Here is a 13,488-nt window from a genome sequence, read left to right as displayed (position 1 = left end):
ACCCTGTACTTCTGGGTCACGTCGCTTCACTCGTTCAGAACTTGTTTTACGCGCTACAGCGATATCCCTTGGCCATGAGCGCAAAGCCCTCAAGTGGCCCCGACGCCTGGGAGGAGGACTGGGAGAGTCAGGCTGATGTATGTGCGCCACTATGTCTGCATCTTGCCGTGAGGCCACCCCAATTCTTTGGCTAATCGCTCTCTAGTCCCTCGCTACAGAATCCGCCCCGCCTCCGCAGGAGAAGAAAGTCTCCTCGAAAGTCACCAAGGCCCAGCGCAGAGCCCAACAGGCCGAATTCAACCGCCAGCTATGGGCCGAAGCGTACGTATATCAAGTTAGTGGCTATGCGGATGTTGCCTGACTGTTTCCCGCTACAGAGAATCGCCTCAGACATTCCATTACCTGGAAGCGCGGTCAGACGTCCCGCTCAAGCAGGAATTCAAGCCCACTGTCACTGTTCTCAGTCGCAATCCGCAAATAGCCACGCGTCATTCATCTTCTATAGACGGGGCAAGCGCTGGTATGAGAAGACTAGGGTTGAACGAGGATGACGACTCTGATGAGGAAAAACGCCCTCAGCCTACCCCTGAAGAGCGGCAGGCTATTGCGCTGCGCAATCTGGAAGAGAAGCAGCGCAAGTACGAGGAAGTTCGGGAACGGCTATTTGGTAGCCCGTCTGCCCCTACTTCCGGCGCGTCGTCGCCACGCAGTGCTACCCCGCCTAAACAACACGAGGGCCGAGGCAAAGGGAGAAACCGTGGGAATGGGCGAGACAACAACCGTGACAAGCGGGACTCTTCTGCTGCATCAGGAAAATCCAAGCAGCTCTACGACCCGGGCTCTCCTAAACCGAACTCGAACTACGGACCGCGGAGGGAGAAACAGACCGGTGTCCGAAGGGAGGATGACTCGCAATCTCCGAGGCAGCCGATCCGCAGTCCTCGTGGCCCTGACAGCAGCGGAAGGGGCGGGTTTAGATTGGGCAACAGGGGTGCCCGTGGAGGCTAGTAGACTACGAAACGTCACAGCTATTCCTTCACGATGATTGGCGCATCGCGCCTGTCTGTGTTGGTGGGAACGCGACTCCAGGTCGCTGCTCAGAATAGTATTCAGATGCTAGTTGGTATAGCAGTGACCTGCAACAAGCTAGGGAAGACCCCTTCCAGCGTTGATCGCATTGGCAACCTGAGACGTGTTGGGACGATTTTCTAGAGACGTCAGCTTGTGATCGCGTTGTATCAGCAATCCACTTACGAGCGTATCGCTCATAACTATCCAGATAGAGCTCATCGGTGCTCGTGGTTGCCTGGATGTGCTCATTGTTCTCAATAGCGTCGACCCACGCTCCCCACCGACTGCCAGGCTCCGGGTCTGGCCACCCGCGATAAGGCTTCAAGGCACGGCGCAAGCGGATGATCCAAGGGGCGACCTGAACATCAACAAACGAGATTTGAGCGCCGAGAAAGAACGGGCCCTGCGCATCTGCGGCGCCGACCAGAGTGTTGAATGCATCTCGGAGCTCCTGTGCATTGGCTATCTGCTTCTGTGTGTCTTGTTCTTGAAGAACACGATAGAAGTTTGGGACGATGTGACGGTTGATCTGCGATTGTCAGATATGAAAGGGATGGTACTCATGGGGTGCATACGAAATCCGTCCACAGTCGGCAATGCGCCCTCAGCTTGGCGTCTCCGGGTGGGAGCAACGGCGTCCCGACGTTCAAATCCTCCAACTAAGGATGCGTTAGGATCGGATCAAGTTGGTTCAATGGAACAGGGGCAGATTTATACATATTCCAGCAATACGGAACTCTCGTATGAGCCCCAATCCCCGTGCCGCAAGGCCGGGACAAGACCCCTGGGGTTCACATCCAGTAATGATTGGGGCTTCTTATAGGGGTCAACCTCAATATACTGATAGGGGATGCCTTTGATCTCCAAGGCAACCCAGACGCGCTGTACAAAAGGGCTAGCAATGGTCAGCGCTAGCGACGGTGTATATATGCATGTAAAATAGAGGCACGTACCAAAAGCAACTTCCATACAATTTCAGTTCATTCTCTTGTGAGCGGTGCGCGACTGTCTGGGCAGCCAGGCCGGTGGCTTTGGTATGGTATTGTTTCTGAATTTGGTTTTGAGTAGCCATTACTCTGGTCTGTGTGCGGTGCTCATTAGAGGGAAGCCTAATCAATCGCGTCTTAACAGCAGAGGGGGCACGCTTGAACAAACTGCCAAATAACAATGGTTGCAACGACAGAACGGATCTTCGGAGCATAATGGAGGAAGTGAAGGTGCAGTTGACGAGCGGGGAAGATAGTCGGCGATAGGCACTTTTCCGCCGAATGACGTAACACGCCTTGTGCCAGGATCAATCAAGTAGAATGTAAAGAAAAAGCTTACATTTAGCGACCTCTTCTTCTCCCTCACCTCCTTCAACAAGAAGCGCTGCACACTATTCTTCTTCACGCGATCACTATCCTCCAGCGTGTGACGATGACCCCCACTCACACCATCGTTCTTCCCGTTCGCTCCATTCCCATTGACTCGCTGGATAGTAAAGAACCGCTGCCCATTGACGCCTGGATGATCCTCTGGTAGAGCCGGGTTCAGGCTTGGCGTTAATAGCCCAAACTGCTGGTTTTGAGCCTGCTGTTGCTCCCTGACAGCAGAATCCTGCAGTACTGGGCTGGGGACCCCAAGTCCATCAAGGACACCAAGGTCTGATCCCATGACATCGTGGCCCGGGAAATACTCTGTGATCTTGATCTTTACATCACAGAGATCTCGCTGGCGGGCAGTGCGCTTACGTTTCTTTATGTTGGGGTCGTTAGATTTCGGTGTGCCTGGAGGTCGGCCTTTCAGGCGACAGTCCCAGTAGTGGGAAATTAGTGGTTTGCGTTTGTAGTGTTGCGTTGAGCGGTGGGAGTAGACGTTGTCGATATGCGGAAAGTATGTTAGGAACCTGCAACTTGTCAATAAGGGGTGCATCTGCAGCAATAGAAGAAACTACGTACTGCTCCTCACTTAGGACTATCATCTCGTCGACATTGAAAAGCCGTTCTCTCCATGCATCCAGGTCTGGAGGATCGATGATGGTGCGGATGTCGACATGTTGGTCAGGTCGTTTTACGAGGGATTGAAGGTGTGGCTGTTGATGGTGTTGATGTCGCGATTGATGACTTTGTTGAGAGTAGTCGAGTTCGTCGACGGCACATTGTAGACCGTGGAGCGAATCCTCGTCGATGCTCACTTGGCCTTGTCGATGGGTTGGAACTAGTTGCGGATCCTGGTGCTGGGCAGCTAAAGTCGACGCATCTTCGGCGACAGAAGTAAGTGAGGGATGGAGGACAGTCGAGGCCGTGTGGTGTAGTGTTGTATCAGCTTCGGAGGGGAGAGATGGATGGTCCATCGTGGTGGACAGACTGTTTGATATTAGATGCTGGTGGTGACGCTGCTTTAAGAGTGTGGAGGACAAGAAGGCGGGGGTTGAGGCGGCAATAACGTTGCGTTCGTTGAGTGAGTTGCCAGTTTGAGATTAGCGTGGATCGGCGTTTGTTGATCAACGGCGGGTTCTGGCTTCGTACCGTCGATCTGTCAGTCGTGGATGGGCCATGTATCATGTTAATTTCATTCCAGATCTATTACGAATGGCGTATCTTTGACTGGCAAGAAATCAAGTTACCCTCTCTTTATCGTATGCTTAAGTAAAGTCAAGCACATCCGTTTTCTACTCTGTACTCAAATACCCTCTTGACGTTGTCCCCACGCGTTGGTGTGCGGAGTTAATCGTTCTGCCGGCAGAATTAACTGTCTACAAATTCCATGGCCATGGATGGATCTACTGAGTAGACAGGACAAGCTAAGTATTAGACTACTTGGGAACCTCCCAGAGAAAGCCCTTCCATGACAAAGCGCAATAGCGCTTCGAATATGGGAGACAAACCCCTTCCAGGGTGGTGTGTGACCTAGTCAAACTCAAAATAGCAATATTCATTCTGTTATTATTACATGTATAGTAGTGGTATCTGACATATCCGCATGGATCCTGCCTGCGTGCCTGCCAGGTTCAATGTGTATATCTGCGTAGCAAAGTCGACTTGCAATCACAGTAAGTGTACTCGAAGTTTTGCTGGGGAGAATTCGCGGTCATCAAGGCGGTAGAGGGCCTGGGAGAGAGAACGTATTGACTCCGCTTCCTGTACGCACTCTTATCGCTAGCAGTTGGTTCTCCCCACCCACTACCCCCAGATGTCTGGATGATAAGAGTGTCACCTCGGCATACGTTGGTTGTACTTTTCGGACCAAGGTCGATAACTTGCTTCTGCTCTTGGTCGGTAGTGGCTTTCTTGACCAACAGATTGACGCCAGGCTCGCCGTGACAGCCCCCGTGGAAACCATCTGGGCTTGGAGGTTGACACTCTGACATGACCGTCAAGCTGACTGGTTTCAGAAACTCAATCACTCTGTTGCATCCATCACCGCCATAGAATTGACCCTGTCCACCACTGCCACGCCGGACACTGAACTCCCAGACTAGGCATGGGTACTGTCTTTCCAATAGCTCAGTATCAATGATTCGTGTCCTCGTCGTGCCCACTTCCATTGCGTTCTTTCCCTGCCAGTCAGGACCAGCGCAAGAACCTCCCACAATTGTTTCTTGATGAATAAAGCCTGGTATGTACGTCCCATCGGAAGTAATGCGGCCCCTAACGCTGAACATCAGGTTATGAAGACGTCCACTGGCATAGATGTCAAAGCACTGCAACATCAACTCGAGGACATGATGCGATGCGACCCGTCTTTTGCTGATGGCATCCTCAGACTGCGGGCTCGGGGCTGGATCAGCTCGCGATGGAAGAATGATCTTAATCGGGTTTAATAAACCCTGGCTGAACCGGAGATCACCCTTGATCCAATACTGCAGCAGGTACATTACGGCAGCTTGGGCCACATGCGAAGGGAAGTTAGTCCTGCCTTTACGCATATAATCAGCCAACCTTTTCATTACACATAAGTGGAAATCTTGGGACGTACCAGTTCCAGTGAAATCAAAGTCGGCTTCTCCCTTGTCATAATCAATCGTGATTTTCAGACAGATGGGACTACCGTCACTCATCAGATCGGTCGCGACTAACGGCCTACCGCCACATTTATCATAGGTCATTCTCAGTAGCTGGCGAACCGCGGTCTCGGGCCTTCTTTCCATAGCTTTGACATATGACTATTGCTTTCTTTAGTCGGATCCAGCTAATTACTAATGAGATGCTCCTGCTCACCGATATTACATTCACCTCTTGGTCTTCCAAGAGCTTCGTTAGGGAGACTCTAGCTTGTTGGTTTGCATTAACCAAGACTCGGAGATTGGCAAGATTGTCGGCCAGATAGCTCGAATCACTGCAGTCAGAATGTTGATTGCGCTCCGACAGGACATACTTCTCGATAGCCTCTTCGTCGATGGCGCCGTCCCGCACTATTTCAGCTGGTACGATCTCTCCATCCTCTTGCCAAGGCTCCTTCGTGCTCAAAGCTGATGATTCAGTAAATATACCACTGGAGGTGGAGTAAAATACGATGACGCCGCCATGGAATACAGGGGTGACCACTGTAACATCGAGAAGATGAGTGCTCCCGCACAATTCTGTTTCCTGGTCAAACCACGCTGCGCAAATTGTGTTGAAAGATTGCAATCAAACTTACTGGGGTGCCTGAACACCAGAATATCTCCGTCTTGTAGCTTGTGCTTCCAATTTCCACGGTTGGACTGTACGGCACATTTCATGGTACTAATGTGCGATGGGCCGAAGGGGGCTAAGTATGACGAAGTCAGCGATTGTACAATTGCTCGTCCTCGGCAAGGCCTTCCTACCACTGGCGATTAGTCTGCTATTCGCAGAGAAAATGCCACAAGAGAACTTTAAGTATTTCTTCATCTCGCTGCTGATATCTGTCTTTCGCAGCGCTCGCGTCATCTTCTTAATCATGGATGCAAACCGATGGTCGAATATGGAAAGTTGAAGAGGGTCGATCGCGATCTTTTGGACAACTGAACGTGCCGTTGGCGAGGGTATGTCAATCACCACATGGCTCTTCAGAATTGTTGCTTGCGCCTTCGGAGTCACGAGAATGGTTTGAGTATCATCGACGATCAAGGCCGGCCCTTCGATCCGGTCGGCTGTTCTTAAGCTTTCAAGGCGATATACTGGAGTAAGCTGCCAACCGCGCTCCTCGAAATAGACCTCCTTACTCATCTCTCTAGCCTCGCATGATGGAACTTGGAACTCTCCAAGACATGCAAGCTGCTGGGCTGGTGATAGGTCACTGGGGGTTTTCTTTAGCCCGACTGCATGCAAACGAACGGTGCAGGCAACCACTGGCCGTGCTGCTGTGAAGCCATAATTTTTCCTATGTATCTCTGCAAATTTTCCTGTGAGCTCCAACTCGTTCTCGGGTTTCGGGATCGCAATGATGGTATGAGAACCTTCATAGTGCATAAGGATCTCGACCTTAAACTCGATGTCGTCTTCATCCTCGATCCCCCGTTCGCGTAGCTCTAATGCCGCCCTAGCTCGCAACGATGCCTCGATCTCCCGGATCCGAGGAATGGTATCCTTGCGAAAGACGCACTCAAGCGGCTCTTCGAGATCCGAAACAAGATTTCCGAATGCCATGCCGTACGCAGATAGCATGGAGCTGTGATGATGCAGGATGACCCGGTCGATACCCAAAGAAGATGCAATGAAGCAAGCATGCTGGCCCGCAGCACCACCAAATGCAACAAGATCATGGCTACTAGCCTCGTAACCTCGTGTTTCTGTCTGCCTGCGTATTGCGCGGCACATGTTCTCATTTGCGATCCGCAAGAAATTGAGTGCCGCTTGTTCTGGGGTCAGCTCACTTGCATCCGACTCAGCACCGTTATTTATATCTGAACATAAGCTGTCGAACATTCTTCTGGTCGCTGCTATGTCCAGAGCTTCATCCCCATTTGGCCCACCGACCTTGGGGAAGCATTCTGGTACCAAGCGGCCTAAGAGCAGGTTCGCGTCAGTAACTGTTAGGGGACCGCCTTTCCCATAACAAGCTGGGCCAGGATGTGCCCCAACGCTGTTTGGCCCTACTCTCGCCGAGCCGGTGGACCAGGATAATTGAGAGCTTCCGCCAGTCGCAATGGTGTTGATGTTTAGCTGAGGCAACTCGATGGTATTACCGGCCAGTGTTGTCGTTACACGCTCGTATTCGCCCGCAAACCGCGATATTTCTAGTGAAAGGTCAGCAAAAGGGATCTTCGAGGTTCATATAGTCAATCCGCTCACTTGTCGATGTTCCGCCCATATCAAAGCCAACGAGTGGCTTGCCGGATGATCGATCATAACAGGTCGAAGCATACCCTAGCAGGCCACCCACCGAACTGGACAGGATACCCTTGCTCCCCACAATATCGTGTATATGGGCCATTGTTCCATCATTCTGCAAAAACTCGCACTGGGGAAGAGTTGGATCCCTCAGCTGACCAACAAACAAGTTCCTAAAATGCTCGACGTGTTTTCGTATGACCGGTGTTATGTATGCGTGCAAGGTAGCCGATTCGGCGCGTGCTACCATTCCAATCTACTACCTATCAGCCTCATTATCACTATCATCACAATCATCTTTCTCAATTTTCAAGCACAACCGGGGTTGACATACCTTTGGGTGAAGAAGGGAACTAACTGTCACGTTGAGACCGGCCTTCCGAGCCAAATCTGCCAGCCTAAACTCATGGTTCGGATAGACAGAGCTGTGCATGAGGCAGATGCTGACACTTCTGATGCCACTGTCATGCATTTCCACAAACTGTTGACTGACAATGCCCCAATACGGTTCCCGCACGATCCGTATCACTTGCTGCGAGACGCCTGTGTCGAATACTGTATCCGGGTCAACATTGGCCACATGGTCTCCTGGATCGTCTGAAGGGGGTTCCAGGACGACTCGCTCATCCACCTCAAGAACCTTTTCATACACCGCCATTGGCTTTGGAACGGTGAAGCCGAAGAGGTCAAGAGGTGTTTGGTCTCCGAGCTCGAGTAGATCACGAAACCCCTTTGTGATCACCAAAGCAGACCGTTCACCCTTTCCTTCTGACAGAGCATTTGCCGCCACTGTCGTCCCCATGCGGATACTCTTCACTACACTGAAGTCAAGTGGACTTTCTCGAGGTATTTGGCTCCCGGTAGCGATTTCGAGTACACGACGAACACCCTCTGTCGGTGCGTCATGGTACTTTTGCGGGTCGATGGAAGGCAGCTTCAAGGTGATATCCTTTGATTTGCCAGGAACTGATGCATGGATATCAGTGAAGGTGCCACCGCTGTCAATGGAGATGCTGATTCCCGAAACAGCCATTTTGGTATGTCTGATTCTGTCTGGATGCTTTCAACTCATTTCCTCTCAAAGCTCCCAGCCCTGGGGGCCTTGCTCCTTTAACTCCCAACCACTACTGCATACTACATCATGGTTGCAAGGGTCCTGTGCTCATGCATCCCAGCACGAATGAACCAACATCTACCTGGAGTAGGGCTAAGTCTATCACGCCAAGACATGTGAACTGCGGCATACAGGCAGCCGAAAGTTGGATGCCTGGGAGCCTGACAAGGCTGCCGCGGCTTGCAGACAGCCGATGATCTCAGTGTGTGAGTGTGGTTATTGCGGCTTACATGCATCCGAAGAGAAGCTTTTGCGCCGATGAAAAATAGCCGGAGCCCCCCCTGCTCTTGCGGCAAGGATCGGCTCAGGCATACTACTGCTACATGGTTCACAGATCGCGCACTTATCACCACTTTTGCTTCTACATTTAATTAACACAGCAAAAGTTCGCCTTCACACTACGGTTATTGGTCGATACTATATGACGCAGCCAACGGAAACAATGTCCGGGAAATCAGGATCGGATACCTTGCACATTGCTATCATCGGGGCGGGTATAGGGGGACTCGCTCTAGCCATCGGACTCTCTAATCAGAATGTTTCTTTCACTTTGTATGAATCGGCCGCGCAGTTTAGTGCAGTTGGTGCGGGAATCGGCCTAGGCCCCAATGCACTACGTGCGATGGAGCTGATAGACCAGCGGTTCCGACAAATGTACAATCAAATTTCTTCGGGAAACCTAACTCCCAACAAGGAGCACATAGCGATGGAGGTTCTTTACGCTGAGGATGGTTTTGGTGAAACGCGTGGCTGGGAGCCTGCGCCGTTTGGAGCCGATTGCTATACCCGGACCAGTGCCCATCGGCGGGATCTCTTAGACATTATGACGAGTTTGATCCCCAAAGAGCGCGTGCACTTCAACAAGAGAGCCAAAGAAATCAAACAGGATGTCGAGAACAGCAAGGTGATGATCACCTTCGAAGATGGCGAAACCATCGAGGCGGATGCGGTCATCGGATGTGACGGTGTGAAGAGCGCGACGAGGCAAGCCGTCCTCGAGACCCTCTATCCAGAACAAGCGCAAGCTGTTTTTAGCGGAAAGTACGCCTACAGATCGATCGTGCCAATGAAAAACGCTCAGGAAATCCTCGGTGAGCATGCGGGGGATGCTAAGGCATTCATCGGCCACGGGGTGAACATCATGACCTACCCTATCTCCCGCGGCACGGAGCTTAATGTGGTCGCGACAAAATTGACGAATAAGCCATGGACGCACCCTCAATGGACCAACGAGGTCACTAAGGAGGATATAGTGGCCGACTTTGCAGGTGTGGCGGATCAGCGCATCGTTAGATTGTTGGACGTATGTGTACAGTGTAAACCCAATCTTGCTAGTTTAGAGCGACTAACGGACTTGATTAGTGGGCCAAGCCAGTACAGTGGTCTCTGTGGCACCATCCAAGCACGCCGACCTATTATAACGAACGGATCTGTCTCCTAGGCGATTCGGCCCATGCCACTACACCTCATCAAGCTTCTGGCGCCGGCCAATGTCTGGAAGATGCGCTCCTCATGTCTCACATACTGGGTCTCGTGGAGGATGCTAGTGAAATCCCTCAAGCATTCCAGGTTTATGACAATATTCGGCGGCCGCGCGCGCAGGCCGTTGTCACCACAAGTCAAGACTGTGGAAAGCTCTATACGTTCACGCACCCAGAATTAGCCACGGATATGTCCAAAATCGTCGCAAATCTCAACCGACGCTTTCTCTGGATTTGGGAGCATGACTTGGGCATGGATCTAGAGCTTGCCCGAGGCCAATTCGCTGCCTTGACACAGAAAACAGAAGGTAATAGTTTTGAGCAGCCCAGATTGTGACATGATGAGTCTGAAATACCCCTTTTCTAGTACTGCCTGATTCTTTTTTTGGTTTTTAATTTACTTTAAATCCTTACAACGCCTGTCCGGCAAAACAAGATCCCAATCGCGTCTCGGCGAAACTGCCATTCTCAGACATCCTCGATATACCAGCGTCAACTATACCATGGTCGGAGTATGCAATCGCTGGCTGTTATTCCAGGAGACTTTAGCACTGCTTTTGTTACGCACATAGTGCTCAATGACAAAAATTACCGAAATGTTCACTTACCTGCCAGAAAACTAGGCAGAAGTCATACTACTTCTGCGGCAGCCCAAAAGCAAGACGTCCGTGCTCCTTCGCAACGTTTAGCGCCCGGGCTGTCGCTGGTCAGTGCCCGGTATCAGTAAAATAGGCCATGTTACAGTTCATTGGCGTATTCAGGGTCTCCGTCCCCAGTAACATGCACCCAATCGAGTCCCATGAGTAAAAGCCACCCTCGTCGTTCATAAACGGCATACCCATTGTAGGGTTAGTGGAGCCGTCATTGGGAAGAATCAAAGCCGAGTCAAGGTGAGAGACACTGAGCTCTGCGCTGGGTTGCATGACTACTCCCAGATCCTGGACAGGTGCATACGTCTGAGTTGCCATTGACGGGCCAAGCTCGACAATGGCATTCGCTGAGCTTGGACTGGCGTTGACGTCGCTTTGGACACTCTGCACTACCTGGTGGGATGGGGCTAGCTTCTCGTGGACCAGCACATCCAGGTCGCAAATCATTCCAATCCAGCGCCGCATGGTACCTGGCACCATGGGGTTGGAAGAGTGGTCAACGACAATGCCCGCGCAGGAATGGAGGAGAGCGAGAGATGAATCAATGGTAGTCCGGTCACTGCGCTGTTGCGCTCGATCCCACATGAGACCCAGCGCCAAGACCAGGGTAGATGAATACACAAAATACACGTCCCACCAGGTCACCGCGTTGAACTTGCCACACTTGTGCAGCTGCACCAGCAGCTCGCAGCTCTTACGACCAGACTCGCAACAGACCTTGGCTGTCAGCTCGATCTCCTCCTCGTTCGCATCGCCGGTGGACTGTTGTGTAAACGATCCAAGATGCTGCATCAGGGAATGGCGAGTGAGGAGGGAGACGGTGTAGTGATACTGGATGTGCAGTAGAAGCACAGGTCTCTTGAATGACTCCGGGAGTGTGTCAAATACATTAAGCGATAGATGCTGCGGTAGAGTAGCATGCCACCTAGTCAAATCTCGAAGCAGCCCGGCTGCGGGCGAGGAGAGGCCTGAGAGTCCTGTGAGCTCAGGGTCACTCGCAGCGGTTGGCAACGCACGGCACGCGAAGCCGAGAATGGAAGTAAGCCGTGTCGACCAGAGGGTGTAATTCGGGGGCCAGAGGGAGGATCCGATCCCCAGGAGCCTCTCGTGGGGCGAGCTGGTGGAACACAGCGTGCCATCGAGGGCGCTGGGCCGGTCGTGGGAGGAGACCTGGATCTGCTCGAAGCTGTAGAGCGTCCACCACAGGAGACGTCTGAGCTCCCGGGCCAGTCGGGGACCCTCGCACACAATATCGTCCCGATGCAGCCCAATAGCCACGGCAATCCGCGCTGCCGCCCCGGTCAGGGTCCAGCATACATCACGATGGTTTGTATTATGGAGATGCAAGGCGGCCAACATCAGCGCCTGAACTGATTGGATACTGGAGGTGAAAATGATGCTGGGGAGGAGGGACTCGACGTGGGTCCACCATTTTTGCTGCTGGGTCTCTGCGGTCCCCAGTGGGTTTATCCGTCGACCCAAGATCAAAACGCACAGAAGGGTGCACACCCATGCGCGATCCACGGCTTGTGGGGCAAAGCGCCATCGATCATAATTCTCCAGGAATGACGCCTCGTGCAGGACCGGGAAGTCGACGTTGACATGCTCGAAGTAAGAACGGACCAGTCCGTCGATCACGGAGGAATCGAGCAAGGCTGGGATATACGACATGGAGCTGCCATTGGCATACGAGGGAGGGGGCCTTGCAACGACGCGAATCTCGGATTCGGTGAGGACTTCGATTGCAGATGGCCTCAGGGTCTCATCGGTAGGGTTGCGACCGAACAAGAGCATTTGGCAGATTCGCTCCTGGTGACGTCCAAGGAGAGTCCGGAGCTTCAACTGGAAAAAGTAGGAGCTTGCAGGGCCAATGTACTGTCCCTGTCCCTGCTGGTCTTGTACTAGGTGTTGCTGCTTCCTCTCCACGCGTACCACTTCATTGTTCTGGCTGGGCTCGGGTTGCGGAGCATGGTACTCGCCCTCCTCGTCGATCTCCGGCATGGGAATTCCCAGAGATTCCCCGACCTCCCGCATGCTCTCGAATGAGGATAGGTCGGCATCAGGGATGAGGCCTTTAACCAAAGCCTCCAATAGGACCATACGAGCACGCACATGTTCTGCGCTGCCATACAGCCTTTGTTTCCGCGGCCTCGTAACGGCACATTTATAGTTGAAGCGCTCGCAATGCTCACAGCGGAGCTGGTTTGGGATTCGATTACACTTGTGCTTTCTCGTTTTGCACCTGTCACAACTGTGCTCCGTGCGTTTCCGTTGCTCGGGTGGGACTCGACGATCTGCCTTTTTGGTTGAAGCTGCCATTGTGTCTGTGGGAGATCAAGCGGGAGATCATCCGGGAGGACCGAATGGAGGAGAGAGAGAGGGTGAGAGAGAGGAATTGCGGGCTGCATGTAGCCGCCGTGGCCCCGGAGGGATTGTTATAAGTTTTGGGGAGTGGACACCCCTCCGCTAACTTGACAGGGGTCTGGGATGGTCTAGAGACGGACTGGAGACGGACTGGAGACGGACTAAAGACGGACTAAAGACGGACTGGAGACGACCTGGAGACGATGGATGGCGCCGAGTTCAGGCGATATGCAGCCACGGCTCTAGCGTGCACGACCGGTCCAGATAGCGCCAACAGGAGATTAAGCACACGCACAACGGCGAGCGGGTTGCATGCATGCCGCTCGACTCTGCACGTTCATTTCTGGCGACAAATGGAGATCTTCTACGCGAAGTATGAAGCTGAATTTTGCCTCCTAAATTCTTCAGCAGTTCCTTATGCTCCACAAGAAGCAATTCTGCAGTGGCTAGGGTTTAATTTATACTGAAGAATGCCCCTTCACCTTCTTTTTCCTCCAGCTTCGCCTGGTGAGTTGCATCTCTCCGTGCAA

At 52.4% G+C, this 13,488-nt stretch overlaps 4 protein-coding genes across 4 annotated transcripts; 2 read left to right on the top strand and 2 right to left on the bottom strand.

Moving 5' to 3' along the window:
* Window positions 1–74: 74 nt before the first annotated feature.
* Window positions 75–1,008, top strand: ASPBRDRAFT_193489 (uncharacterized protein; the record flags this gene model as incomplete). Its single annotated transcript, XM_067620627.1, has 3 exons — window positions 75–137; window positions 206–321; window positions 378–1,008. The coding sequence occupies 3 exons, from the start codon at window positions 75–77 to the stop codon at window positions 1,006–1,008; spliced, it is 810 nt and encodes a 269-aa protein (XP_067482045.1).
* Window positions 1,009–1,146: 138 nt separating this feature from the next.
* On the bottom strand, window positions 1,147–8,382 carry ASPBRDRAFT_193488 (uncharacterized protein; the record flags this gene model as incomplete). The annotated part of the gene is made up of 14 exons (XM_067620626.1): window positions 1,147–1,208; window positions 1,255–1,600; window positions 1,647–1,730; window positions 1,789–1,966; window positions 2,025–2,353; window positions 2,398–2,959; window positions 3,012–3,419; window positions 4,116–4,971; window positions 5,032–5,218; window positions 5,274–5,599; window positions 5,695–5,805; window positions 5,864–7,255; window positions 7,311–7,605; window positions 7,684–8,382. 14 exons carry the CDS (start codon window positions 8,380–8,382, stop codon window positions 1,147–1,149), a joined length of 5,835 nt encoding a protein of 1,944 aa, XP_067482044.1.
* A 523-nt stretch (window positions 8,383–8,905) lies between these two features.
* ASPBRDRAFT_120817 (uncharacterized protein) lies at window positions 8,906–10,281 on the top strand (the record flags this gene model as incomplete). Its single annotated transcript, XM_067617386.1, has 2 exons — window positions 8,906–9,766; window positions 9,826–10,281. The coding sequence occupies 2 exons, from the start codon at window positions 8,906–8,908 to the stop codon at window positions 10,279–10,281; spliced, it is 1,317 nt and encodes a 438-aa protein (XP_067482043.1).
* Window positions 10,279–13,202, bottom strand: ASPBRDRAFT_462666 (Zn(II)2Cys6 transcription factor). Its single transcript, XM_067625597.1, has one exon. It carries the CDS (start codon window positions 12,911–12,913, stop codon window positions 10,652–10,654), a length of 2,262 nt encoding a protein of 753 aa, XP_067482042.1. The 5' UTR covers window positions 12,914–13,202; the 3' UTR covers window positions 10,279–10,651.
* Window positions 13,203–13,488: the final 286 nt, after the last annotated feature.

This window comes from Aspergillus brasiliensis, assembly GCF_001889945.1.
Source record: "Aspergillus brasiliensis CBS 101740 unplaced genomic scaffold ASPBRscaffold_3, whole genome shotgun sequence".
Classification (NCBI taxonomy): domain Eukaryota; kingdom Fungi; phylum Ascomycota; class Eurotiomycetes; order Eurotiales; family Aspergillaceae; genus Aspergillus; species Aspergillus brasiliensis.
This window is presented reverse-complemented; position numbering and strand designations above follow the sequence as displayed.

Excerpts from the sequence above, each read along its gene's own strand:
- ASPBRDRAFT_462666 (XM_067625597.1), bottom strand. The coding sequence starts at position 12,913 with ATGGCAGCTTCAACCAAAAAGGCAGATCGTCGAGTCCCACCCGAGCAA.